Below are 26,990 nucleotides of genomic sequence, written 5' to 3'. Positions count from 1 at the left end.
TCGAGGCGCGGTACCATCATAGAGGAAGCCAGTTCCGGGGCTGGTATGGGGGCCGGCACCGGTGGCAACTGGAAGCCTCATAAGGCTTTCAGCACTGCCTCTTGGACTATGCGGTCCAATTTTTCCTGGGAAGCCGGCATGAGTGGCACGGCGATCAGGATAGGAGGCAAGCTAAGCGTCACTGGAGCCTGCACGGGGGCCCATGGAGGCTCAGTGCCCGGCATCTGGGGGGGGACGCCTAGGGGTCCCGGATCCAAAGGAGTATGGAGGATCCTCTTCCCAGGCCCTCTCTTTGCAGGTGGCTCGATGGAAGTCTATGCTGCTGCGGTATCTGTGCCGGCATTGGTCAGGGACGCTCGTTTGTGCTGGTGTCTATATTTGAACTGGTGTCAATGCGAGCAGTATGTTCCCTTCTCCATTTTGTCCAGGTGAGTGAGACGGCTTTTGGGGATCATTTGGGCACAACTAGGGCATTGACAAATGTTGTGTGAGAGGCCTAAGCACAAGAGATAGACTTCATGCGAGTCCATTATGGACAGGGTCCTTGGCCACTCGGGGCATTTCCTAAACCCGGTCGCCATGTTAAAATTTGGCGGGCGCGCAGTTGGTGACAGTCTGGCTCCGAAGTGGTAAGCCACCAGGAACAGACTGCAAGTACCAGAAAAAACACTTACCGAGCATCAGAGGGAATGGAGCATGATGGGGACACCAATGAGGGATTTTTTAAGTAAACTTCAAATAGTTCCGTGAGGAAAGTTGTGAGAAATTTCTCACAGAGCTCTTAAACCACGAGGTAACTGATGCAAGGAAAAAAAGAGAATGAAAGGGAACCATTGGTGGCTGCAGGGTTAGTGGCATGCTGGGCCCGCTCAGTGTGCCACTCAAAGTTCTAGAAACTTTGACAAAAGTGTTCCGTGACAGGGCTCCATCTGATGATTTATTTATTTATTTATAGATTCTTCTATACCGTGGTACGTATAGCTATACATCACCTCGGTTTACAGTGAAACAATAAATTAGCAACAGGCTTTACATATAACAGTTTACACAGTAAAACATATAACAGCAACAGGCTTTACAGAAAACATTGGGTTTCAAGGATGATGTCACCCATATGTGAGGACTAACATCCTGCTTGTCCTGGGAGAAGACAAATATCCCAAAATGGCAGTGGCAGTTTCTCAGGATGTTGAGGAGAAACAAAATAAAACAAACTAAAAAAACCAAAAACAAACAAAAACACCCTCCTGGCAACCAGTTTTCCTAAAAGGCTCTGGAAATTTCTTAATTGGTTCATGGGATATTGCTCACACAGGACATAGCAAATAACACAAGTTTCAAGTATTACTTTGTCCCTATTTCCAGTTCTAGATTATGTCAGAAAAATAGACGAAAATCACACTGAATTGTCTTAATGCTTTACATTTTAACATAATAAAAGCCTATAGATAATGTACCTGTAAAGACTGCATCAGACTCCTGTTTCTCCACAGATGACCACAATTTCCCGGCTGTGCGGATGGCATATTCGCTGGTTGTAGTGATAGGTGGTAGATCCTCCGGTTGTTTGATATCCTTTTTGGGAGCAGAAAGCTGCTCATCCAAGCTCTTCAGCCTGTCCTTGTCCTTCAGGAGACTACTTGGCTTCAACTCACTAATATCTATGGCCAGATTCTTACATAGCACCTCAATTTCAAACTTTAGATTTAACTGCACAAGAAGAGATGACATAACAGGCATTAAAATTTCATTTGTACAAGACTAAGCTTTCTAAGAGTAAGTTTTCCCTTCTCATTTCAGGGTTGCTCTTTGTGAGCATAGAGCCTAATTTCCATTAAAAATTATGTAGCAGAAGAAAAACAAAACATAACCTAAACTTCAATGAATGGTTTAGATAATTAACTTGCAATTAACTAATTTATGATAATTTGGTTACACAAAGTTTCTTTCCAGGTAGTATTAATTAGGTCTCATACATCACAAAAGGCATAGGTCTGGCTTTAACACCAAGTAACCTCTAGGTTAAAGTATTAGGTTAAAATCTTTCCTTTTAACGTTTTAATCTCTTCTAAAGAAGAAGAGATTAATTACCTGATAATTTCCTTTCCATGAGTCTAGCCTGATCAGTCCAGATGCGTGGGATATGTCTCCCAACCAGAAAACAGAGACTAACAGGTTTGCTGATGTTACCTTATACAGGTTCCCTGCCTGCCAGTATTCTATGTAACAAGCAAAGAAACATTTTATTACACACCAAGTCTGCTTACTGTAAACTGATTTCTAAGGAAAAGAAGAATGATTTAGCCATTACATGTGAGTGACATCATCTGGTGACACCGAACGGACTCTTCTCTACTAAGCGTATGTGGGAATCATCATGTGGGTGCTGCCTCATGAGCCTCTTCAATCTGTACCAGAGCTAAATCTAATTATGTAATCAACTCTTCAGGGAGTGGAGAGTTGGGTATTCCATAGCTAATTCATCTTGTTATGTATGGAACCCACCTTTTGCAGTAAGCAAACTTACTTTCTCTGACATTAAGCAGGCTAAATTAACCATTATAGGTGGGGATTCTCAAGCTTAGAATTGCAGCAGAGCATTTATTTAGTAACCAACCTGAACACCACAGTGGAAAGTGGACTACAGCAGGAAAAGATTATGCAAAACTACTTGTCCAAATCTATTGTCAATCTGTGATATTATCCAGACAGCAAACCATGTTGCAGCTCTGCAGATATCCTCAATAGACACTTTGCGAAGGTGAGTGACTGAAGAGACCATAGCTCTCACTTAAGCTTTAACTGAGTTTCAGGTCGATACTGTAACGTGCGGTTGAAGATTTCCCGTCTGTAACGTGCTGGGAGCGCACAATTCGGACGCGCAAGGCGATCCAGCGATACAGTCTCCAGTTTCACGCGTCCTTAGCGCTTCTTAAAACAGACGCATAACCCTTTCCGCACGCAGCATGTATATATGTAAATGAACGAATTAGCTGTATAATGAAGGAATTAGCTATTCCCCTCCGATACTGTAACGCGCGCCCCGACTATCGCTGCCATTTTGCCCCGCGTTTAACCTGCTAACTTACCGCCTACCCCTACCCCTGCGTTAAGAGGCAGGGGTAAGGGTACACAGCAAGCTTTTCCCCAGCCCCCTCTCACCTGCCCTGGCCGCGTCCATGGATGCTGGCCTCCGGGGCAGCACCAGTCCTCCCCCCTCCTCCCGAAGAAAAAAAAAAGCGAAAAAAAAAGTTGCGAGAGAGAGAGAGAGGGGGGAGAGGACGGCAATCCTACGCTCGGCGACTTACTTTTGCAGCCCCCCTCCTCCGGACATCGTGGCTTCCCCCATGCCAGTTCCCCCTCCCCTAAGTCGGCAATCCCGACTTCCTGGTATCTGTCATTTCAAATGACATTTGAAATGACAGATACAGCGTGGCCGTGAAGCGTTAGGCCCGAGCACCCAGGTTACTGTATAGGCGCTCTATACAGTAAAATGGGTTGCGCGGGCCTAACGCTTCCCTAACACTTCGCAGCCGCGGCATGCATTTGCATGCAATTAGAAGAGAGTATCGAGCGGTAGGTGAAGGGAACTGTGCGTGCGGGGAATGAGGGTGCGCCAGGCACTGCCGCACTCTTTCTACCGCGGACTTAGAGTATCGACCTGTTTGTGAGTTGTAGTCCTGCTAAGGTGTAGCAGCAATGAGTACACTCAGCTAACAAAGTACATTTAGAGACTGCTTCTCCCAGTCAGTTAGGGTCGTAGGAGATGAAAAGCTCATTGGTTTGATGATGTGGCCGAGTTAGTCTCTTGTAATATGCCAAGGCCCACTTGCAGTCCAATGTATGGAAGGCTCTCTTGCCTTCATAAGCATGTGGCCTTGGGAAGAACACAGGCAGTATGATGGATTGACTGATATGCAACGGTAAGAATACCTTTGGTAGAAACTTGGGATGAGTTTGGAGAATTATCCTATTGTGAAAGAACTGCAGATATGGAGGATAGTGGACGAAAGCCTAGAGTTCACAGACTTCTAGCAGAGCTGACACCCTTGAAAAAATCACTTTCCAAATCAATAGAGAAGCTGATTCCAAAGGCTCAAAGGGAGGTTTCACCATTTGAGAGAGAACTACATTTAGGTCCCATGGCATTGGAGACTTTTGGACTTGGGGTTTTAAATGCTATAGGCCTTTCATAAAACAAGCAATCAAGGATGAATGAAGATCTGTTTGCTTTCCAATGACACTGAGATATACTCATACAAAAGAAGTGGCAAGACCAGAGTTTGATAGGTGGACTAGATACTGCTCAGGCTCGCAGAAAAAGGGATCAAAACCATTCCATCAGCACCATTCAGAAGATCAATTTCATTTGAATGTGTAGCTTCTGCGAGTCGATGGCTTTCTGGATGAGACTAAAATATCTAGTTTCTATCGGTAAATGTAGATCAGCCATTTCTGAGCATTCCACATCCAGGTTGTTAGGTTGAAGGCAGAGATTAGGATGACATGTACGGGAGGATGGCTGGAAAGTTGTACAAGATATGATTACCATGCTTGACTGGGCCATGCTGAAGCTATGACGACCAGCCAAGCATGATTTTGAACTTTCTGTGCTGATTTTGCGATAAGGGGTAATTAGAAAAACATACAAGACCTGGCCCCCAACTGAGGAGGAAAGCATCCTGAGCAAGTCAGATCACTTGGAAGAATTGAGCGGAATCTATTTAGTTTGCTGTTTTCCTGAGGCGAACAGGTCCATAGATGGCTGACCCCACAATCTGAAGATTTTGTCTGCTACAGATTGGAGAGATCACGCGTGTGGACAAAATATTCTGCTGAGCTAATCTGCCAGCATGCTAGATATTTCTGGGAGATAGGTGGCTTTTAAGATGGCCTGATTTCTCTAAGCCTAATTTCAAATGTTTGGCAGAGGGGTCATGATCCCGATCCAGTTTGCTTTCTGACATAAAACATGGCCGGTCTGAATCATGACATTCTTTCCCCGAAGATGTGTGAACACAGAGTGCATTTATCATCACGCAGCTTCAGCAGGTTGATTTGATATTGCCTTTGAAATCCTGGAGATTGTTGAACTCTGTACTTTAGGTCCAGTTTTCTCTCAGCTGGCATTTCCCACATTCTCACATTGGTTCAGATGGGGTATCGAGATTTTGTAGAAGCCCTAACAGGTCAGAGCAGAACTCTTTGTTCTTATGAACATGGACATCCAAGACTGCTCCCATTTTTTGAACTTTGTTTATGAGAAGTTTTCTGGAGGTGATGTATAGTCTGGTGGCTGTGGCAGTGAGTCAGAGTATATCTGTCACCCAGGAGTATAACTAATCAGGCAGTTCCTCTGTTGGAAGCAAAAGTGGTATTCAGTCCATTATTTCTGATCTGCTAGACTATCACAGTGAAATGGGATGAAGTAGCAGTCTCAAGAATCAGCTCTGAGGAAACATTCAGCCCTATGGGTGAAACTGGGACTCTGCTAGGTGGAAATGCTGTCACTAGGTTTTGAAGAACAGGCTGAAGACAGTCCTCTGTTTGGAAAGAGCAGTGAAGACATTTTTCACCAGAATCATGATTTGAACCAGAGATTAACATGGCTTCTGACCTGCAGTGGACTGTGGTACATCTTCTTCAGATACAAGGATTGGTTCCTGCATCTGGGACTGTGGCTGGCCAGAAGTAAGCAGATATGGAACATATGGGTGCTGGTGTTTCAAGCTAGAAATCTTCTGCCATAACAGAGATGAAGAAAGTGCTATGGTGAATGGAGTAGAGAGAAGAAACCTTACCCCTTCCCCCGTTGACCTAGGATGGGCTGTATACAGTTGTGTTGGTAGAACAGCTTGTAAAATAGACAGCTTGGATGGAGCAGAATGTTTTGGTTTCTAAGACTTGACTTGGTTTGCTTCGATGAATGACATTCTGATTGTGTCAAGGAGTCAGGGTTGATGCTGCATCAATGGAAGTGCCAACAGCATCATTGCTGCACCATGCACTCTAGTCTTGAGACACATCAAGGAGCTGGAATGCTAAAGATGCAGAATTAATCGATGGGTACGGTGTTTCGTTTGCAGCACACTGTGCATTGACCGTGCTGATGCGGAATGCTTCACGTCCAGGCAGTGAATACCTTGATGCTTCATGCTCTGATTGTTTTGATGCTCTGTCTGTCAATTGCTTCAATGCATTGCTGCTTCATGCGCAAAGTGTGGCTCTGCACCATTAGCGATGTTCTTGAGTCAAGTAAAATGTATCCTGCGTGGAGCATCTTGACACAGATTGCACTAATCGTTGCATCAATGGAGCAGACTCATTGTGCTTTGAATGTTTGGTAGTGCTTTTTCTTCAATGCAGGGTGGCCAACTGAACTTGACTCCATGATTTCAGCCTGCATCAATGGGAGAGTCTTAGCGGAGCTTCCACTTGGATCTCTTCCCAGCAAGGCAGATGACGTTGCATTGTGGAAATAGGATCTACTGTGACTCCTTAGAGATTTATGCAGCTCAATATGGTGTGCCTTGGAACATTGAGAACTTGGGAATATTTGCCCACATGCATAACATGTCTGTTGATCATGCTCCAGGCATTACCTTAACACATACACTGATTGCATCTATGCAAAGTTGGCTCTTTCTTTGTGACATCCTGAGGAGGAAAGGCCTCTAAAGAGGTGAAAGAAGTTGATTCCTTTTCTTCCCATTTGGTTTTTTTTCGGAGCACTAAAAAGTGCTTGTGTGTGGGCTGCTGAGGCAGCAAGGCAACAAATGTCAGACTTTGGAAAAAACTGGGTTTTGAGAAAAAATTCTCAGGAGAGAATACATTTGAGCAAGTGCTGTGACAAGATGACTGAAGAGGCTCACAAGACAATGCACGCATTGCAAATCCTGCACATGATCAGTAGAGCACAAAGCTCTATGCTAAAGAGATGAGTGTTTGCTGCTGCTTGATTCACCCATATATAATGGCTAGTTCAGCCTGCTTATCGACAGAAAAAAGCTTTCCCTCACTTTCCAAGCAAAACCAAGGGAGAACCTAACAAACAAGAAATCGGATAGACAACCTGCATTCCTTGATAAAGTTTATTACCTTATCTAGTGTGCTGAATAGCAAACACAAGCAGTTATTCTGGAAATAAATCAGGAGAATACTGCACATAGCATTACAGGGAAGGTACTAGACTGTTCTGGATGGACTCAAGCAAAGGAAGTTATCAGGTAAGAATTAACTTCTTTCGCTTTATCCAGCCAGACCAGTTCAGATGCATGGGATGTATGAACCCAAGCTATCCCTTTACTGGGTGGGACACTGGCAGGCCCATGCTCAAGACTTCCAAATCAAAGGAAGCCTCTTCCCCGACTTCAGGGTCGAGACAATAGTGCTTTGAATAAGTATGCAAGGAAGACCAGGTTGCTATTCAGCAAATCTTCAATGGCAACACCAGGCAAAGTGCTGCCCATGAAGCCACTTGCACCTAGTAGAGTACATCCTCAGTTTATTGGGAAGTGGCAATCCATTGGATATGTAAGCTTCCCCTATCGCTTTCTTAATCCAATAAGTTATTGATGTCTTTGAAGCTACTGACACCTTTCTAGAGCCACTAAAATTATACTTCAAGGTTATGATCTACTAGTGACTTAATTACAGCATAACTACTCTCCAAACATCTAAATAATGAAATTGAGCATACTCTTCTCCACCTGAGTCCCTTTGAAAGGAAAGGAGAGACCCCCATCTGGCTAAGATGAAAAAAATATGAAATCTTATGAAGGAAGGAAGGAAGGAACCATTAGAATTTACACCACCTCATCTGAAGAACCTAGAAAAGGAACTCTATTCAATAAGAGCCAGTAGCTTCGAAAGTCATCTGGTGGAACAGATTTCTATAAGAAAATACTGCCTTGAGAGTGAGCAGCTTAAGCGATACCTCTCTTAGAAGCTCAAATGGATAACTAGCAGGTATGAGAACACCAAATTTTGATTTCAAAAGGCACTGATTCTCTTACTGAATGCCAAATATGCTTCACTTCCTTAAAGACATGAGACATTGTAAGGATGCTTTGACAGAGTTCTCTATGAAGCCAGACTAGTTTAGTGGAAAAAGAAACAAAGATAACAGCATAACTGCACAAGATTACACTGATCAGGATTGTAGAAATAGTTAAGGGTTGTTGAAATGCTAATGTATGTTAAAGGTCAGCAGTAAGTTTGATTCTGCCTTCTAGTCTCAACTTATGATTTCATATAACTCACAAAGATATAGTCATTAACATATGAGATAAAAAATAATTCCAACCAGTTGGGCAATGTTATGCAAACAAACTAACCCACTGTGTGTATGGGGAAATGACGTATTTAAGAGTGTAATGACTTAGAACCACCAAGCTGGGGGTTTATTCTGCATTGTTTGGTAAGCTAGACAACTCCTTATAAGATATCTTACAATAAAAACTAAAGATTTATTTTTCTCTTACTGGCAATTTGTACTCTGTATTTTTTTTTTTAGCATCCCTTATAGGATAAAACAAAGGTCTGTCCATTAACCAGCCTCTGTAACAGGAAATAGCCACTTCTAAAGGGAGTTAAGGGCCAACCTATATCCAATCATCACTGCAGCAATTCTAAGATAACCGGCACCGAAGTTCTTCTAGCCAAGATCTTCCTAATCATGTACCAATCCTCAAATAACAGAGACTTTCACGTATGCCAAAGATGTGAACACTTTCTTAGACCACAAAACGGTATTTAAAGCTTTCTGAGAATATCCCTTTACTGACAGAGAAGTCCTCTGTAGGGTCAAGCTGAAGGACAAAACAGACATTCTCATGTTGTAGGCACCTGTCCTGTGGCTACAATAGCGGATCATGTCCAGCATCCTCCCTAAATCGAAATAAGGACGCTTTGGCCAATTGGAAGCTATCAATATCATTAGCCTTTAATGCCTAGAAGTCTTCTGTAAGACTCTGCCCAGAGGCCATAGAGGGAATCCTGAACCTTGAATTAGGGCATCAAACCAGATGAACTGCTTACCCTTCCCCTTGGCTGGAATGTCTTCACACCCATGCATTTCTGCTGACTGCCAATAAATCCATCACTGATTCACCCCATTTGGGCACAATCTTGGAGAACACCTCCTTGGAAAGACCATCCCCTGAGGTAAAGCATGTTGCAACAAAGGAAATCCGTTCATACATTCTCTACTCTTGCTATAAGAGCTTCTCCACCTAGACTAACCACAGACCTACCTCTTCTGCTACATGTTGACATTTGATCCCATCTTGGGGAATCTCGTGTGGGAAATTTAAGCAGCTAGTTAGCTTATGTGAAGAATACTGTACTGCGATAGAAAGTACTGAAGCAGAGAATCACTGATATTGTAATTTGATATAAGTTCTGAGAATGTGCCATTTTTCTTAGCCTGCTTGTAATAAAAAACAAGTCATGAGATCAGATATATTAAACAGCAGTTACTCAGGAGGCTAACTGTGCAGTTAGAGGAAAACAGGACAGTAACTACTTGGTCACACCTAACAGCTTGCTGATGTGATAAGGACAGACAGTTGGGGCCTCAAGAACACATGGGAGTAGCTTAGAGAAGAAACTAGAGCAATGGTCAGAAGAATTAACTTAAAAAGAACATGAGAAACTGTTTGAAATCAGAGGAAGAACAGCTCAGAAAAAAAGCTTTTGGACATTACCATCAGAGGGAGTTTCATGAAATACACCTGGAACAATCGACTTCGAGAGCAAATCCTTCTGCAAGGATTTCATGTATACCCTTGCTCAAGGGAGCTGCCATGGAACCAATTACCTGAGGATAAATCTACACTGTGGACCTTTAAAGTCTCAAACCATGCACTTGGTTCTGCAACTTTTAGATCTTTGTGTTTGTCGACCAGACTCTACCTTCCCTGGCGTTGAACCAAAGTCCCAGATTCTCCAGTCTCAAAACTGGCAACTCAGCCCAGATCCTGTAATAACTGCATCACTCTAGTTGTCACTGATTTGCTTCCTTGGCTAACTTTGCTCTGCTCCACCAATTTTCCTGATGTACCACAATACCTTCTCTGGGCAGGGTTGCCATAACAACCAAGGAGAAGATATTTCTGATGCTCTTCTATGATCGGAATATAGATACACCTCTGTCAGATCTAACAAAAAGAACTTTCCTTGACATGCTGCTAATATAAAGGACTTCAGTGTCTCCATCCTAAAGTGGAACACTTTCACAGCCTTGTTGAGCTGCTGTAGGTCCAGAATGAGGCAACAGTTACCCCCCCTCCCCCCTTCTTTCTTGTTTTAGTACAACAAAGTAAACTGAGTACCAATCCTTATCCTATGAAAATATGGGACCAGAACCACTGCCCTTATACGTAGCAGCCACTAAAATGTCGTTCATATGGCTTCCCTTTATGAAAAGATTGACAAGGGTAAACCATAAAGAGTCTATAAAAGGATGAAAACTCAGTAACCATCACTGACAAATTAAGACCCACTGATTCCAAGTAATCTGGATTCACTTTATTTATTTATACAACTTTATATACCGACTTTCAAATATATGTCAAGCCGGTTAACAATCATTGAATTTGCAGTACCGAATTCAAAAAAACATTCTTCATAAAAACTAATCTAAGTTTACATACTTTTCTTAAAAAATACATAAGTAAGAACAATAAAACACTAATTTAAAACTAGCACATTTAAAAAAAAAAAAAAAAAAAAAACATAAACCCATCAGCCTCAATTACCCACTTCTGTAAAAGGCTGACAATCAGCTGCCTAGGCTTTGCACTAGACAGTGACCTCCCTATCATTGGAAGGTCATAGAACTTCCTAAACGCCCCAAGACTCCATCTTTCCCTTCCGTCTTGGAGTTCCAAAAAGGACTGGAATTAACCAAAGGGTCTAGACCACATGCCAAATGCCCCACAGCTTCACACGTTTGGAATCTCTAAAGCAGCTCTAAGTCAGAACTGGTGACGTTCTTAAATTTTCGAGCAATCTAGGGACATTTGATTCCCTTGATGCTTTCACCAGCTTTTCTAAATCCTCTTTAAAAAGATTTCCTGAAGAAGGAATATTTAGTGCATCATGCCTTGGAAATTGAAGCTGCTGAACAGTTATGCAGCCACAGCAAGTGCCGGGCAGCTACAATAGCAGTCCAACTCCCAGCTGAAGCCTGGACAATTCACATAGGGCATATCTGCCAAAAAGGTCATCCCTAGCGCCATCTGAGCTGCACCCTCCAGGATCATTCCTTCACATTCTAAGAAATTTTCCTTGGTATATTCAAACGCAATCTGCCTAGCAACAATACTGCTGCACACAGCAGCCAACAGGATCAAACCAGCAGACTCAAAAGCTCTCTTAAGCACAGCCTCTATCATGAACATCCTTGAGAGCTTTCACAGGAATACTGGTCCTGCTATATAGCAGAGTTGCTTACCTGTAACAGGTGTTCTCACAGGACAGCAGGATGTTAGCCCTCACATATGGGTGACATCAGGATGGAGCCCAATCACAGAACACTTTTGTCAAAGTTTCTAGAACTTTGACTGGCACCTACTGGGCATGCCCAGCATGGCACTAACTCTGCATCCAGCAGCGGTCCCCCTTCAGTCTCGTGTATAGCAAGAAGTACATGCGAAAAATAAAATAAATCGCAAGCGAACCCAACTCCGTGGGGTGGTGGGAGGGTTTCGTGAAGACTAACATCCTGCTGTCCTGTGAGAACACCTGTTACAAGTAAGCAACTCTGCTTTCTCACAGGAAAAGCAGGGTGGTGGTCTTCACATATGGGTGAGTAGCGAGCTGAGAATGCCCGAGCAATGCACCAAATGCACCCAAAGACGTGCAACAGGCACAACAACAGGGGTGGATTTGAGTAAGAGGGCATCCTGAAAACCCTGAACGGGTCGCTGGTAGGATGTTGGGTTGTTAAGCTGAGAATAAGTTGTGTAGAAGAGATTGGCCAAAAATGGAATCTTGCCTGCCAACCTCAACTAAGCAATAATGGGCTGCGAAGGTATGGAGAGAGCTCCAGGTCGCAGCCTTACAAATATCAATAAGTGGCACTGAACGAAGATGTGCCACTGAGGTTGCCACGGCTCTAAGAGTGTGCTTTTACACGGTCTTGTAGCGGAATGTCTGCTTGCTAGTAGCAAAAGGAGATACAGTCCACCAACCAGGAGGAAAGGGTCTGTTTTCTCACTGGATTTCCCAATTTGATGTTATCAAAAGAAACAAATAATTGAGTGGACTTCCTGTGGGCTGAATTGCGCTCTAGATAAAAGGCTAGGGCCCGTTTGCAGTCCAAGGAATGTAGAGCCTGTTCTCCTGGGTTTGAATGGGGCCTTGGAAAGAAAGTAGGTAAGATGGATTAAGATGAAATTCCGACACTACCTTTGATAAAAACTTAGGGTGCGTATGGAGGACCACTCTGTCCTGTAGAATTTTGGTGTAAGATGGGTAGGTGACTAATGCTTGTAACTCACTAACTCTGCGAGCGGATGTGAAAGCGAGAAAAAAAATCACTTTCCAGGTGAGATAACAGATTGCAGGAGTGGAGAGGCTCAAACGGAGGTTTCATGAGCAGTCCTAACACGTTGAGGTCCCAAGCAGGTGCCGGAGGGCGCAATGGAGGTTTCAGGTGGAACAAACCTCTCATGAAGTGGGTGACTAAGGGTTGTGTCGAAATAGAGACATCTCCCACGCAGTTGTGGAAAGCAGCTACCGCACTGACATGCACCCTTATAGAGGAAGTTTTCAGGCCTGACTTGGACAGGTGCAGAGATAGTCCAGAAACTTCACGGTGGAACAAGTGAAGGGGGTCTATGGACATGGACGTGCACCAAAACATAAACCTTTTCCACTTAGAACGATAAGACCGTCTCGTGGAAGGCTTTCGTGAAGCTACCAGGACTCGGGATACAGACTCTGAAAGGTTAAGGGGTTGAAGTACTAACCTTTCAACATCCAGGCTGTCTGGGACAGGGCCTGGAGGTTGGGGTGGCATAGGCACCCGTTGTTCTGAGTTATCAGAAGCGGATCCTTCCCTAGAGGGATGTGCCGGAGGATTGGAAACCAGACTTGGCATGGCCAGTGAGGGGCTATCAGAGTCATTAAACCCTTGTCCCTTCGTAACTTCACGAGAGTCTTCGATATGAGTGAAGTGGAGGGTACATGTAGAGGAGACCGCTGGATCACGAGAGGGAAAAGGCATCCCCTTGGCTGTGAGTGGCGACTGCAAGTGAGCGAGCAGAAGTTTCCTACTTTGCGGTTGTGAATGGACGCAAAGATCTATTTGTGGATAACCAACATTGGAAAATTGTGTCCTCTACCGAGGGGTTGAGAGACCATTCGTGCGGATGAAAGGTCTGGCTCAACCTGTCTGCCAGAACATTGTCCACGCCCACCAAGTAGGTTGCTCTGAGGTACATAGAGTGGGAAAGAGCCCACGCCCATATCTGTGCAGCTTCCTGACACAGAAGGTAGGAGCCCATTCCCCCTTGCTTGTTGATGTACCACATCACTATCTGGTTGTCTGTTTGAATCAGGATGGTCTTGTTTGAGAGGCAATCCTGAAAGACTGAGGGCATATCTGATCGCTCGAAGTTCCAGGAAATTTATCTGATGTTTGGCTTCCACTGGAGACCAGGTAGCCTGAGTCTGTAGGTCAACATGAGCACCCCAACCTAGATTGGAGGTGTCCATTGTTAGGATAATTTGAGGTTCTGGAACCTGAAAGGGAAGGCGTTGAAGGAGGTTGCAGAGCTGCATTCACCAGGCTAGCAACAGGCGGAGCTGCTTGGTAACATGGACAATGCTGGACATTGGATGATAAGCCCGAGTCCACTGCATGACTCATAGTGAGACGTGTCATTGGAGTGACATGTACAGAGGATGCCATGTGACCCAGCAAAATGAGGAAATGAGCTGTCGAGTAATCTCAATTCTGGAGGCATTGTGCGAGGGATATGAGAGTACAAGCTCGATCTTGAGGGAGGAATGCTTTTGCCTGCATGGTGTCCAGGTCAGCTCCTATGAAGGATAGGGTTTGAGATGGAACTAGGCTGGACTTGGGGTAGTTTATCAGAAACCAGAGAGACAGCAACGTATGGGTAGTTAGTCGTAAGGAGGTAGTGCATCCCTTTGAGTTGGAGCCCTTATCAGGCAATCATCGAGATAAGGGTAGACATGCATGCCTTGACATCTCAGGTAGGTTGCAACCAGTACGAGGCACTTGGTAAAGACTCGAGGTGCAGATGCTAGGCCAAACGGCAGTACCCGGTACTGAAAGTGCCGGGGGTCGACCAGGAATCGAAGAAATTTGTGGTGAGGCGGAGTATACGTGTCCTGAAGATCTAGAGAGCAAAGCCAATCTCCTCTGTGTAGACGAGGAAGTAGAGAGCCCAAGGTTACCATCCTGAACTTTTCCTTCTGCAGATATTTAAGGCATGCAGGTCCAGTATTGGATGAATGCGTCCTGCTTTTTTGGGAAGAGGAAATACCTGGAATAGAACCCCTGCTGGGAGAGGGGCACTGGTTCTACTGCCCGGGATTTCAGGAGGGTTGAAACCTCCTCCTCCAGAAGAGAGGAATGGTCGGATGAGCTCCATGTCAGCCGAGGTGGGGAGGCCGCCGGTACAATCAGGAAGTTGAGGTGGTAACCTTGAATCAGTACAGTGAGTACCCACTGATCTGAAGTGATCGTGTGCCATATGTTGGTGAAGTGGCACAACCGACCACTGATGGGTACAGATGGCAGAGGAGGTTGGCTTATGCTCTCCAGCGAGGAGTCAAAATCCAGCAGCTGGACCTGGCTGAGTCTTCTGAGGCTGGGATTGTCTGGCCTGACCTTTCTGGTAAGGTCTGGAGGGGCGACCTCGAGTAGGAGGAGGATAATCTCTCCTTGGCTTGAAGGTTGGCCGCTTAAGAGTCTCTTCGGAATGCCTTTTAGAGGTGGACGGTAAATCGGAAGACATGGATGAAAGCTGGCGTAGCGTCTCGTGGTGGTCTTTGAGCTGTGCTACAGTCTCCTGGATTTTGTTCCCGAAGAGATTGTCTCCAGCGCAGGGCAGGTCAGCCAATCGGTCCTGTACCTCTGGTCTTAACTCAGAGGACTTCAGCCAGGCCCACCTTTGTGCACTAATCCCCGCTGTGGACACCCTAGAGGCAGAGTCAAAAATATCATAGGCAGCGTGGACCTCATGCTTGCCAGCATCTAGACCCCTCTGAGCCAGGGCATTGAGTTGATCCTGAAGCTGGTCGGGTAACGATTCAGAGAAATCCTGGATCTTCTTGAATAGGTCTCTATTATACTGGGTCATGTATAATTTGTAGGAAGCAATGCGAGAAATAAGCATTGATCCATGGAAAACATGAGTGCCAAATGCATCGAGGGACCTCTGTTCTTTCCCTGGAGGAATGGAAGAATGAGGTTTAGAACGTCGTGCTTTTTTCTGGGCTGACTCCACAACCACAGAATGGTGATCCAGCTGTGGTTTTTGGAAACCAAGGGCTGTCTCTGTACCAGGTATGTGGCATCTGTTTTCCGATTCACCGGTGGTACAGAGCCTGGATGCTCCCAATTCCTCTTCAGCAAGTCCAGGAGAACTTCATGAACAGGTATGGACATGATCTCCTTGGGTGCATCTACGAATTGGAGCACTTCCAGCATTTTGTGTCTGGAGTCCTCTTCTGTCTGAAGTTGGAATGGTATGGCTTCAGACTTTTCCTTTATAAAATTAATAAAGGACAGGTCCTCTGGAGGAGAACATCTTCTCTCCTGAGGGGGGAGACTGCTCTGAAGGTAGATTATCAGTATCCTGGAAGAATCATCGGTCCAAGGATCATAAGGTTGATCACCAGCTCCCATAGGATCTCCAGTGGGGAATAATGGTGCTATTCCTGAAGGATCAGGCCTAGGCACAGATGGCATCGGAGATGGCACTGATAGCCTCATTGACTGCATCAATGGTGGCACCGATTGAGGAAGATGCAGTATTGATGGCAGAATAGGCACCGATGGAAGCGGTGACATTGACGGGAGAGTCGGTGGCAAGATCCCAGACGGTCTGGGGATAGGTTCTAGCATCGGTGTTTCCTCCTCTTCTGATGACAAAGGTATCAGCGTGGATGGTGGTGGACATACTGGTATCCTTGGTTCCACCAGTGGAAGGGCACCAATCAGCGCATCCAGTCTGCCAAGTAGAGGTGTGAGAGCCATAGGTATTGGGTCGGTGATGGGCTGGCATCGGTGTCGTGCCGATGGAGTTTGGAAGCCCTGTAGTGCCTTACCGATGGTCTCTTGGATCATCCAATTCAATTCCATGGAAGCCTGGGGTACGCAACTCCAGCTCCGGAGTAGGAGACAATACTGTCATAGCCAGAGGGCCCACCGGTGAAAGTGGAGTTGTGGCTCCCGGCACCAATGAAGGGGGGGGGGGGGGGGGGGGGGGGGGGGGGGGGAACGCCTCGGTGGCCCAATCGCACAGGAGGATGGGGCCTTCTCTTGACGGGATTTCTTAGTCTGTGGTTCAGTCGACGTCTATGCCACAGGCTTGCCTGGATCGGCAGACTAAGCCTTCTGGTGACGGTGTCGACGCTTCTCACAATGTTCTCTTCAGTCCTTCTCAGGAGGCAATGAGGAAGAAGTCGACACCTTCGGAGTAGTCTGTGCCGGTCAGGCAGCACCAGTGTCCCGCTGCTGGCGAGAGGTCGATGTCGAAGTGGTCAATGGAGTCAGAGGCTTTGCCTGAAAAAGAAACTCCATCTTCTCTGAGCGGGCCTTACGGCCCTTCGGTGTCATTTGGACACATTTGGTGCAAGTTAGGATGTCAAGGTCGGACCCCAAACATAACACACAAACCCTATGTGGGTCTGTGATGGACATTGTCAGAGGACAGTCGGGGCACAGATGAAAACCCGACGCCATGGCTTTGACAAAAATTTAGCCGTGGTATGGTCGATGGCCGGTAGGCCCCGAAGGGAAAACTTGACGGGAATCGACCGCAAACGAGGGTAAAGCCTTACCTTTTGACCGCGGAGTACAGAATCGATAGGGGGACCCCTATAGGGTAGAATTTTTTGAAAACTTTGAAAGAATTTCCGTGAGGAAAAATTGTCAGGAATCTCTAGAGAGCTCCTTAACCCGCGTGGCTACTGCTGCATGGGGAAAAAAAAAAAAAAAAGACTGAAGGGGGACCCCTGCTGGATGCAGGGTTAGTGCCATGCTGGGCATGCCCAGTAGGTGCCAGTCAAAGTTCTAGAAACTTTGACAAGTGCTCCGTGATTGGGCTCCATCCTGATATCACCCATATGTGAGGACTACCATCCTGCTTGTCCTGTGAGAAATCCTATGACCCCCAACTTATGTTCTTCCTAAAGTTCATAAGTCTCGTTAACCCTCCTGGTCACCCCATTGTTGCAAGCACCGGCTCATTACTAGAACCGCTCTAAAGGTTCATTGATAAGTTTCCACAGCCCTTTGTACCATGTGCTCCCTCATATTTTATTTGTAGTTTTTTTATATACTGATAACTGTTTTCACATCGTATGGGTTTACATGGATCATGGAGACAGAATGCCAATAGCATGGCGTAACGAGTACATGGAACACAAAAGAATAAACAAACATCAATTGCATAGCAATCAATAACATGGACCATATGGGAATCAGGAGATATGAAACGGTAAACCGGGTAATCAGGTAGCATGGAGAGAAGGGCATTAACATGTGGGATGAATTAAATAAATTGGGAGGGAGGAGAAACAAAAGGAGAGGGAGACCCAACTATGTACAGTTTGGAAGTAGGAGTTTAGTGAAGGATTAGTTAAGATTCCTGTGGATGTGGAGTGTGGTAGGGTTAGGAGAAGACCTGTTTGAATAGCCAAGTTTTCAGTTTCTTTTTGAATTTCTTTGTGCAAGATTCTGTGCGGAGATCAGTGGGCATGGCATTCCAAGTTGAGGGACCTGCTACTGAGAAAGCTCTCTTCATAGTGGAGGCGAATTTGGTGAGTTTAGGGGCAGATAACTGGAGGTTTCCTTGATATGCTGTTCATGTAGGCCTGTTGGAGGAATGGAGTTGGAGAGGTTCGTGAAGCCATTTTGTGTTTTTGTTCACTAGGGACTTATGTATGAGGGATAGAGTTTTGTATTGTATTCTCAAGTTAATGGGGAGCCAATGGGCGTAATGTGGTCGTTCTTGCGAGAGTTGGTTAGGACTCGGGCTGTGGTGTTCTGTAAGAGTTGTAGGGGTTTGATGGAGGCAGGGAGGCCTAGAAGAGGGAGTTACAATAATTGATTTTGGAGAAGATGGATTGGAGCACAGTGTGGAAATCGGTGATGTGTAAGAAGGGGGTCTTAATTTCTTTAAAACGTGTAGCTTGAAGTAGCAGTCTTTTAGGGTGGCTTTGATGAATTGTTTTAAGGATAGTTGGTTGTCTTATCATAATACCTAGGTTTCATGCGTGTTGGGAAATGGGTTTGGGAAGAGGGGGAGGTTAGAATGATGTAGGGGTTTGGGGGAGATGACAACTAATTCAGTTTTGTGGGGGTTAAGAGCTAAGTTCATTTTTGTGAGAAGCTGGTTGATGGAGGTGAGGCAGTTGGTTCCATGACTGGAGGGCATTATATATGAGTCCTTAAATGGGATGAGAATTTGGACATCGTCCGCGTATATGTAGTGGGTGATACCTAAGTTTGAGAGGAGTTTGGAAAGTGGTAACATATAGATATTGAAAAGGGTAGAGGATAATGAGGAGCTTTGGGGGACGACACGGTTGAAGTTGATGGGGGTCAGATTCATGGTTGCCCAGGATGACCTTATAGTGTATTTTTGAGGTAGGATTTTAGCCAAAGTAGTGCTGTTCTGATAATACCAATATCTGTGAGAAGACTAATGAGGATATTATGGCTGATGGCATCGAATGCAGCTGATACATCGAGCATAGCTAGAAGATAGGAGTTGCCACAATCATTTCCTTTGAGGGCATAGTGTGTTACGGATAATAGGAGAGTTTCTGTAATGAGGTTTTTCCGAAAACCAAATTGGGAAGTGGAGAGAATTTTGTGATGGTCGAGGTATTCAGATAGACTAGGGTTGACTATTTTTTCAGTGACTTTAGCTAGGAAGGGTAGATTAGAGATGGGTCTGAAGTTACAGAGATCTTTGGCGTCAAGGTTTGTTTTTTTGAGAATCGGTTTGACGATTGCCTGTTTTAGACTGGTGGGGACGCTACCCTGTATAAGGGAGCAGTTGATTAATTTGGATATGGGTTTAGCAATTGTGTTAGGAATGGAGAGTAGTAGTTTTGTGGGAATGGTTTCCGAGGGATTATAGGAAGGTTTAATTTTCTTCAGGCGGGTTTCAATTTCTGAAGCACAGGTTGTGTCAAAAAAGGGAAGTGATGCGGAGGTGTTGGTCGGGAGAAAGCTGGAGTTGGGGGTGTCTGGGGGAAAACTAGCTGAGAGGGTGGATATATTGTTTTGTAAAAAGAGGGCAAGGTCGTTGCACTTGTTTTTGGAGCCTATGTCGGGTAGTTGTGGGGATGAGGTTTTGGTGAGGTCAGAGATGATAGAGAATGTTGAGATTACTACCTGATAATCTCCTTTTCCTTAGTGTAGACAGATGGACTCAGAACGAATGGGATAGTATCCGCGTGCTAGCAGTTGGAGACGGATCTGACGTCAGCACGGGGGTATATATATCCCCACAGGAAGCGTAGCAACTCAGTAATCTTCCTTGCAAAAGCTGTTATGGATGTGTGTACTGACGCTCAGTGAAAAGTGAAAACAGGATTCCCCTGACCGATTGATAGTAGCTGGAGACCGCCAGCATTCACAACCGGAAGGCGTTGACACCAGGTAGAGTGTACGCTCTTATGGAACAGAAGACATGGCTTACCTTGAATCGGTGAAACCCATGTACACAGGCAGCTGGGCGGGATGCTGAGTCCATCTGTCTACACTAAGGAAAAGGAGATTATCAGGTAGTAATCTCAACATTTCCTAGCGTGTAGCCAGATGGACTCAGAACGAATGGGATGTACAAAAGCTTTACTCCCAGCCTGGGCGGGAGGCTGCCTGAGGACCATGTAGTACCACCCTCGCAAATGCTGAGTCCTCCCTGGCCTGGACATCCAGACGGTAGAATCTGGAGAAGGTATGGAGAGAGGACCACGTCACCGCTTTACATATTTCTGCAGGCGACAGCATCCTGGATTCAGCCCAGGATGTCGCTTGTGCTCTGGTAGAATGAGCCTTGACTTGTAGAGGTGGAGACTTCCCGGCTTCTACGTAAGCTGCTCTGATAACTTCTTTAATCCAGCAGGCGATGGTGGGCCGCGAGGCCGCTTCACCTTGCTTCTTCCCGCTGTGCAGATGGTCCGTCTTTCGTAGTTGTTGTGTCACTTCCAGATATCTGGGCAGTAATCTGCCAATGTCGAGATGGCGCAATAAACGCCCTTCAGATTTCTTCAAACCCGCCGTGGTAGGCAAGGATATGGTTTGGTTAAGATGAAACTGTGAAACCACTTTCGGTAGAAATGAGGGGACCGTCCGAAGATGGATAGCCTCCGGAGTGATTCTGAGAAATGGATCACGGCAGGACAGTGCTTGTAGCTCTGAGATGCGGCGGGCTGAACATACAGCCAGCAAGAACACCATCTTCAAGGTTAGAGAACGGAGAGACAGGCCCCAAAGGGGTCTGAAGGTGGATCCCGCGAGGAAATCCAAAACAAGGTTAAGGTTCCACAAAGGCACAGGCCACTTCAGTGGCGGACGAATATGCTTTACTCCTTGCAGGAAGCGAGAAACATCTGGGTGCTGGGCGATGGTCTTGCCATCCCTCCTGGGACCATAGCAAGACAGCGCAGCCACCTGAACTTTGATGGAGCTGAGGGAGAGACCCTTCTGAAGTCCATCCTGCAGGAAATCCAACACAATAGGGATAGTGGTCACATGTGGATTGGTGCCATGAGTGTCGCACCATGCTTCAAACACTCTCCAGATGCTGACATAGGTGAGGGACGTGGAAAACTTGCGAGCTCGGAGGAGTGTATCAATCACGGGCTCCGAGTAACCTCTTTTCTTCAGTCTAGCCCTCTCAATGGCCAGACCGTAAGAGAGAATGGAGCCGGATCCTCGTGGAGGATGGGACCTTGACGTAAAAGGTCCCGGAGAGGAGGCAGGGGAAGAGGCTCCCCTGCCAGTAGTCTTCTCATGTCTGCGTACCAGGGTCTTCTTGGCCAGTCTGGTGCCACTAGAAGAACTAGGCCCCGGTGCTTCTGAATCTTGTGGATAAGGGTGCCCAGCAGAGGCCACGGAGGAAAGGCGTATAGCAGAGTCCCTGGAGGCCACGGCTGAACCAGGGCATCGATTCCGTGGGAGAACGGATCGCGCTTGCGGCTGAAGTATCTGGGTACTTGAGCATTGGACCTGTCCGCCAGTAAATCCATATCCGGGATCCCCCAGTGATCCACAATCATCTGGAAGGCTGTGGGTGACAGCTGCCACTCTCCCGGATTTAGACGTTCTCTGCTGAGGAAGTCTGCCGTGGTATTGTCCTTCCCGGCGATGTGAACGGCGGAGACGTCCCGAAGATTCGCCTCTGCCCAAACCATCAGTTGGGCGATCTCCAGATATACCTGCCGGCTTCTGGTTCCGCCCTGACGGTTGATGTATGCCACCGTGGTGGCGTTGTCGGACATCACTCTGACTGATGTGTTCTTCAGTCTGTGCGCAAATCGAAGGCATGCCAATCGGACTGCCCGAGCCTCTAGACGGTTGATGTTCCACGCTGACTCTTCTCCGCGCCACCGCCCTTGTGCGGTGAGTCCTTTGCAGTGTGCTCCCCAGCCGGTCAGGCTGGCGTCTGTGGTGAGCAGCCTCCACGTGGGAGAGGACATCCTCGACCCCTTGCTCATGTGGTCGGACTGCAGCCACCACCGTAACTGTGTCCGGACTCTGGCAGGCAAAGGTAGGTGTGTGGAATAGTTCCATAGACGAGGGCTCCAGCGAGAGAGCAGGGAGTGTTGTAGGGGTCTCATATGGGCCCTTGCCCAAGGTACCACTTCCAGGGTGGATGCCATTAGACCAAGAACTTGCAGATAATCCCACGCTATGGGCCGACTGGCTCCCATCAAGTACTGGATACGCGTCTGAAGTTTCAACCTTCTCTTTGCAGTGAGACTGACTGTCTGCCTGCGTGTCGAATTGCACTCCCAGGTATTCCAAAGACTGGGAAGGCTGTAGGCAGCTCTTGCTGAGATTGATTACCCAGCCCAAGCTTTCCAGAAGGGCGATCACTCTGTCGGTTATCCGAAGGCTCTCCTCTCGAGATTTCGCCCTGATCAGCCAGTCGTCTAGGTAGGGATGGACCAAAGTTCCTTCCCGACTAAGTGCTGCTGCCACCACTACGACCACCTTGGTAAATGTCCGTGGTGACGTGGCCAACCCGAAGGGCAGAGCCCGGAATTGGAAGTGGCGGCCTAGAACCTTGAAGCGTAGGTAGCGCTGATGATCCGGATGGATCGGGATATGCAGATATGCCTCTGACAGGTCCAACGCCGTGAGGAATTCTCCTGGCTGTACTGCAGCCTTGACGGAGCGCAGAGTCTCCATGCGAAACCTCGGCACCCGTAAGTAGCGATTGACTGATTTGAGGTCCAGCACAGGCCGAAAGGTGCCCCCTTTCTTGGGTACCATGAAATAAATGGAATAGTGTCCAGAATTCACTTCCCAGGCAGGTACTGGGATGATGGCTCTCAAGGACAGGAGCCTCACCAAGGTAGCTTCCAATGCTGCCATCTTGTGCATGGGACATGATTCCACAAACTTGTCCGGAGGGAGATGATGAAAGTCCAGATAATATCCCTCCCGGATAATGGCAAGGACCCACTGGTCCGCCATGATCTCGACCCATCTGGGGTAGAAGAGGGTTAACCTGCCCCCTATGGCCCCGTCCACCAGATGAATCGGCGGATTCTCATTGTGAGGCGCGGCCGGGATCCGAGCCCGGGCCTGCTCCCCTCTTGCGCTGCTTGGTCCGAAAGGACTGATTCCTGGCCTGAGGACGTGGTGCCTGGTAGCGACCCCTGTAAGGAACAAAGCACTGGGAACTCCTGCCCCTGGAGGGCCTTGGCAAAGCGCGCTGGCCCCTTCTGAACCGATCTTCCAGCAGTCTAGGCACTGGAGAAGCACCCCATGTACTGGCCAGTTTATCAAGGTCGCTGCCAAATAGGAAAGAGCCCTTAAAGGGCAATCTGGTGAGGCGTGACTTTGAAGGCGCATCAGCTGACCATCTCCGGATCCAGAGCTGCCTCCTGGCGGCTACGGAGGAGGAGATCCCCTTAGCTGTTGTCCGGACCAGGTCAGATGCAGCATTCGTGAGGAATGAAAGAGCGGACTCCATGTCAGCTGCTGGAGCGTGGTTCCTAACCTGTGACAAACAGGCACGTGTCACCACTGTGCAGCAGGTCGCAATCCGCAAAGATAGAGCTGCCACCTCAAAGGTCTGTTTCAGAATGGCGTCCAGTCGCCGGTCGTGAGGCTCCTTGAGGGCCGTCTCCCCTTCAACTGGAATGGTAGTGCGCTTGACCACAGCGCTAATCAAGGCGTCCACCTGAGGGCACGCCAGCAGGTCCTGGATAGCCGGTGCCAATGGGTACATGCCCTCCAAGGCCCGGCCCCCTTTAAAGGAAGCCGCTGGTGCCGCCCATTCTAAATTTATCAGGTGTTGTGCTGCTTGCAAGAATGGAAAATGGCGGGCTGTAGGACGAAGACCTTCCAGCAGGGGGTTCTGCGCAGAGGGTACCGTAGCGCTGGGACCTGTAATATCCAACTCCGCCAGACACTGGGACACCAGGTCGGAGAGATCCTCCTTAGGGAAGAACCGCCTCATGGTTCTATATGGTTCAATCCCTGGGGGAAGGTCCCCTTCATCCGGGAGTTCGGATTCGTCCGGTGAAAACTCCTGGTCTGACTGATCTGGGCTGTCCTGCGGCGGGAGGTCCCGCTCACGATAAGGGCGTGAGGGTCCAGGAACAGGATCCGCTGGAGCCGCCGCCGCAGCAGCCGCCGCGGTCGCGGCCACCGCCGGAACCGCAGGAACAGCTGGAACAGCAGGAATCGCAGGGCCTGGACGGGAAGCCGTCTGCATCTGTACAAAAGCATGAATCCCCTTAAAAAGATCCACCCAGGAAATTGAAGCAGCCTCTAATCGCCGGGGTACAAGATCCCCCGGGATTCCCGATTGGTCGAGACTGCCCGCTAAATCCGGGGTAGCCCCTGGGGAGCTGTCCGCAAATCGCGGCTGAGATGGGTCCTGGCCCGAGGGTCCCACAGCCTCTTCACATTGGGCACATAGGGAGTCTGGCTCTTCACTGTGTGTGGCCCGAAGCTGGCATGCAGAGCAGAGGCCGAGGGCTTTAATGCCGGAGGCAGGCGGCGCACCCGCTGAAGACGCAGAGGCGTTTTGATCCATAGTATTCGCTGAATGAAAAGCGGCTACAATATACGCTTAATACAATAGGCGCTTAATACTATGCGGCAGCAATAGGCGCTCATACACAGGCGCTCAATAATATGCGGCAGCACTATACGCTTAATAGAACAGGCGCTCAATAATATGCGGCAGCAATATACGCTTAATAGAACAGGCGCTCAATACTATGCGGCAGCAATAGGCGCTCAATATAACAGGCGCTCCTTAATAAGCCGCTTAAGAACGCTAAAAGATATATCATACGCTCTCAGCAAAAGGCGATCATGAATACACGGTCAATGGCACTCAATAAGCTCTTAGCAATATGCAAGTAGCAATAATGGCATTCAGTATGCTCTCAGCAAGTAGGCGGTTTAGCAACACACGCTCAATAGTTAGGCCATATGCACTCAGCAATATGCAGTTAGTAATAACGGCAGTCAGTATTCGCTCCACCGTTAGGTGGTCAACAGCGCTCAATGGCATTCAATATGCGTGAAGTAATATACAGGCCGCAACACGGTCTTAATAGCAGTCAATAAGCTCTCAGCAATATGCGGGTGGCAATACCTCACAGGAAGAAGGCAATATACGCACAAGGAGGAATAAACCTGCGCCTATTACCGGCACCCTACCTGAACGAGGTCCACAAAATGGCGCCCTCCTTGGCGTGCCACGCCGCCGATCCTCTGTTCCTTCGGAGACCCGAAACACGAGATGTACCCCTCACCTAAACCTCGGCGCTTCTTGGCTGGAACCCAGGCGGTCTCCGGCTGCGGGGAGAGCGGGCAAATACCTTCACCACCGCGATTGAGGATATGCACCCGCTACCTCGTCCACGCCGGGACCGAGGTGCCTCGTATGCATCACCCGAACCTCGCCCGGGGGCTATGTCCCTGCCGCGCTTCGGCTGGACCGAGGACTTAACCTCCGGGGGGGATCACGGAAATCACCCCGGGCAACTCTACTGGGGGAGTGACCTTCGGGTATCACCGCAGGAGTGCAGGGCTCGATATTTTTGTAGAAAGTAGAATCCAGAATTATAAGAAAAGAGAAAAATTAAAGTAGTCTTGGAAAGCACACTCAACTAGCGTGCAGGCACTCCAAACTGCTTTGGAGACTGAAATTACTGAGTTGCTACGCTTCCTGAGGGGATATATATACCCCCGTGCTGACATCAGATCCGTCTCCAACTGCTAGCACGCGGATACTATCCCATTCGTTCTGAGTCCATCTGGCTACACGCCAGGAAAGAGGGCTTTGGCATTATACTGTAAGTTATATATTTTATGGGCGTAGAAATCCCGTTTTGTGTTTTGGATGGAGTTCCTGTAGGAATGCATGGTGGAGTTTTACAGTATTTTATCCCTCACGATGTAGCTCAGTTGGGAATCAAGATCGTGTCAGGGGACTTCTCTGCTGTTAACTATTTGAATATGGACTGTTGACCTGAACTGTTTAAGTATACATTAAAGTACACGTAAATTGCTTTACACTCACGAGTGGAGTCCAACTTTTTTTTTCCTAAAGTGAATGCTTCTCACTATTTTGGTTTGACCTTTGTATGTGGGGTTCCCTTATTCCACTTCTGTTTGTAGGCCTCCTACTGACAGCACAAATTAGTGTGACTACTTGAGGAAATTCCAGCTTTCTTCTCTCCTGAGCCAAGAGGGGAGAAGCTTCATCACAGTCTTACCCTTTAAAATTTAACTCTGGGGCATCTCATAACACAGAGAACAAATCCTTACCTATACCATGGAAATGCTTTGAATGGTTCCCTTAAGCTAAACATTATAGGGTCTTGGACTCCTATCCTGTTTGTATTTTTTTCTGCTATGTCCGAACATTCCTTCTCCTCCAACTCTCCCTCACTGCCACTTTCTCTTAAAACCTCAAGGTTCATAAATGACAGAACTGAAACCGCAGGACTTAGGAGCATTTAGAGAAGATAAGGCCATTGAAGAAAGACTAAATGAATTTTTTGCTTCTGTGTGGAAAATATCCATTCAGGAGAGGGTTTTCAAAAGGTGAAGATACAGATGAACTGACAAATCGCAGTGACCCTGGAAGATTTAGTAGGCAAGATTTTATTTTTTATTTAGATTTATATTCCGCTTTTCATACTTTTTTCAGCGCTTCAAAGTTGATTACATTCAGGTACTGTAGGTATTTCCCTATCCCCAGAGAGCTTACAATCTAACTTTGTACCTGAGGCAATGGAGGGTAAAGTGACTTGCCCAAGGTCCCAAGAAGCAACAGCAGGACTCGAACCCTTGTCTCCTGGTTCATAGCCCACTGCTCTAACCACTAGGCTACTCCTCCACTCCAAAAAACTGAAGAGTAGCAAATCACCTGGACTGGATGGTATACATCCCAGGGTTCTGAAGGAACTCAAAATTGAAATTTCAAACCTATTACAAGTAGTTTGTAACCTATCATTAAAATCATCCATTGCACCTAAAGACTGGAAGTGCACCAACGACATAGGAAAAT

General features: G+C 47.1%; 1 protein-coding gene across 1 annotated transcript in view; it reads right to left on the bottom strand.

Annotated features, from left to right (window-relative positions):
- Window positions 1-26,990, bottom strand: part of CNOT1 (CCR4-NOT transcription complex subunit 1) — a 987,642-nt gene that overhangs the window by 319,149 nt on the left and 641,503 nt on the right. The window contains 1 exon segment of the mRNA XM_029609242.1: window positions 1,458-1,710. Within this exon segment, the coding sequence (XP_029465102.1) occupies window positions 1,458-1,710 (253 nt within the window).

Source organism: Rhinatrema bivittatum, chromosome 7 (genome assembly GCF_901001135.1).
Source record: "Rhinatrema bivittatum chromosome 7, aRhiBiv1.1, whole genome shotgun sequence".
Lineage (NCBI taxonomy): Eukaryota > Metazoa > Chordata > Amphibia > Gymnophiona > Rhinatrematidae > Rhinatrema > Rhinatrema bivittatum.
Note: the sequence above shows the minus strand (reverse complement) of the source record. Positions and strands in the feature narration are given on the sequence as shown.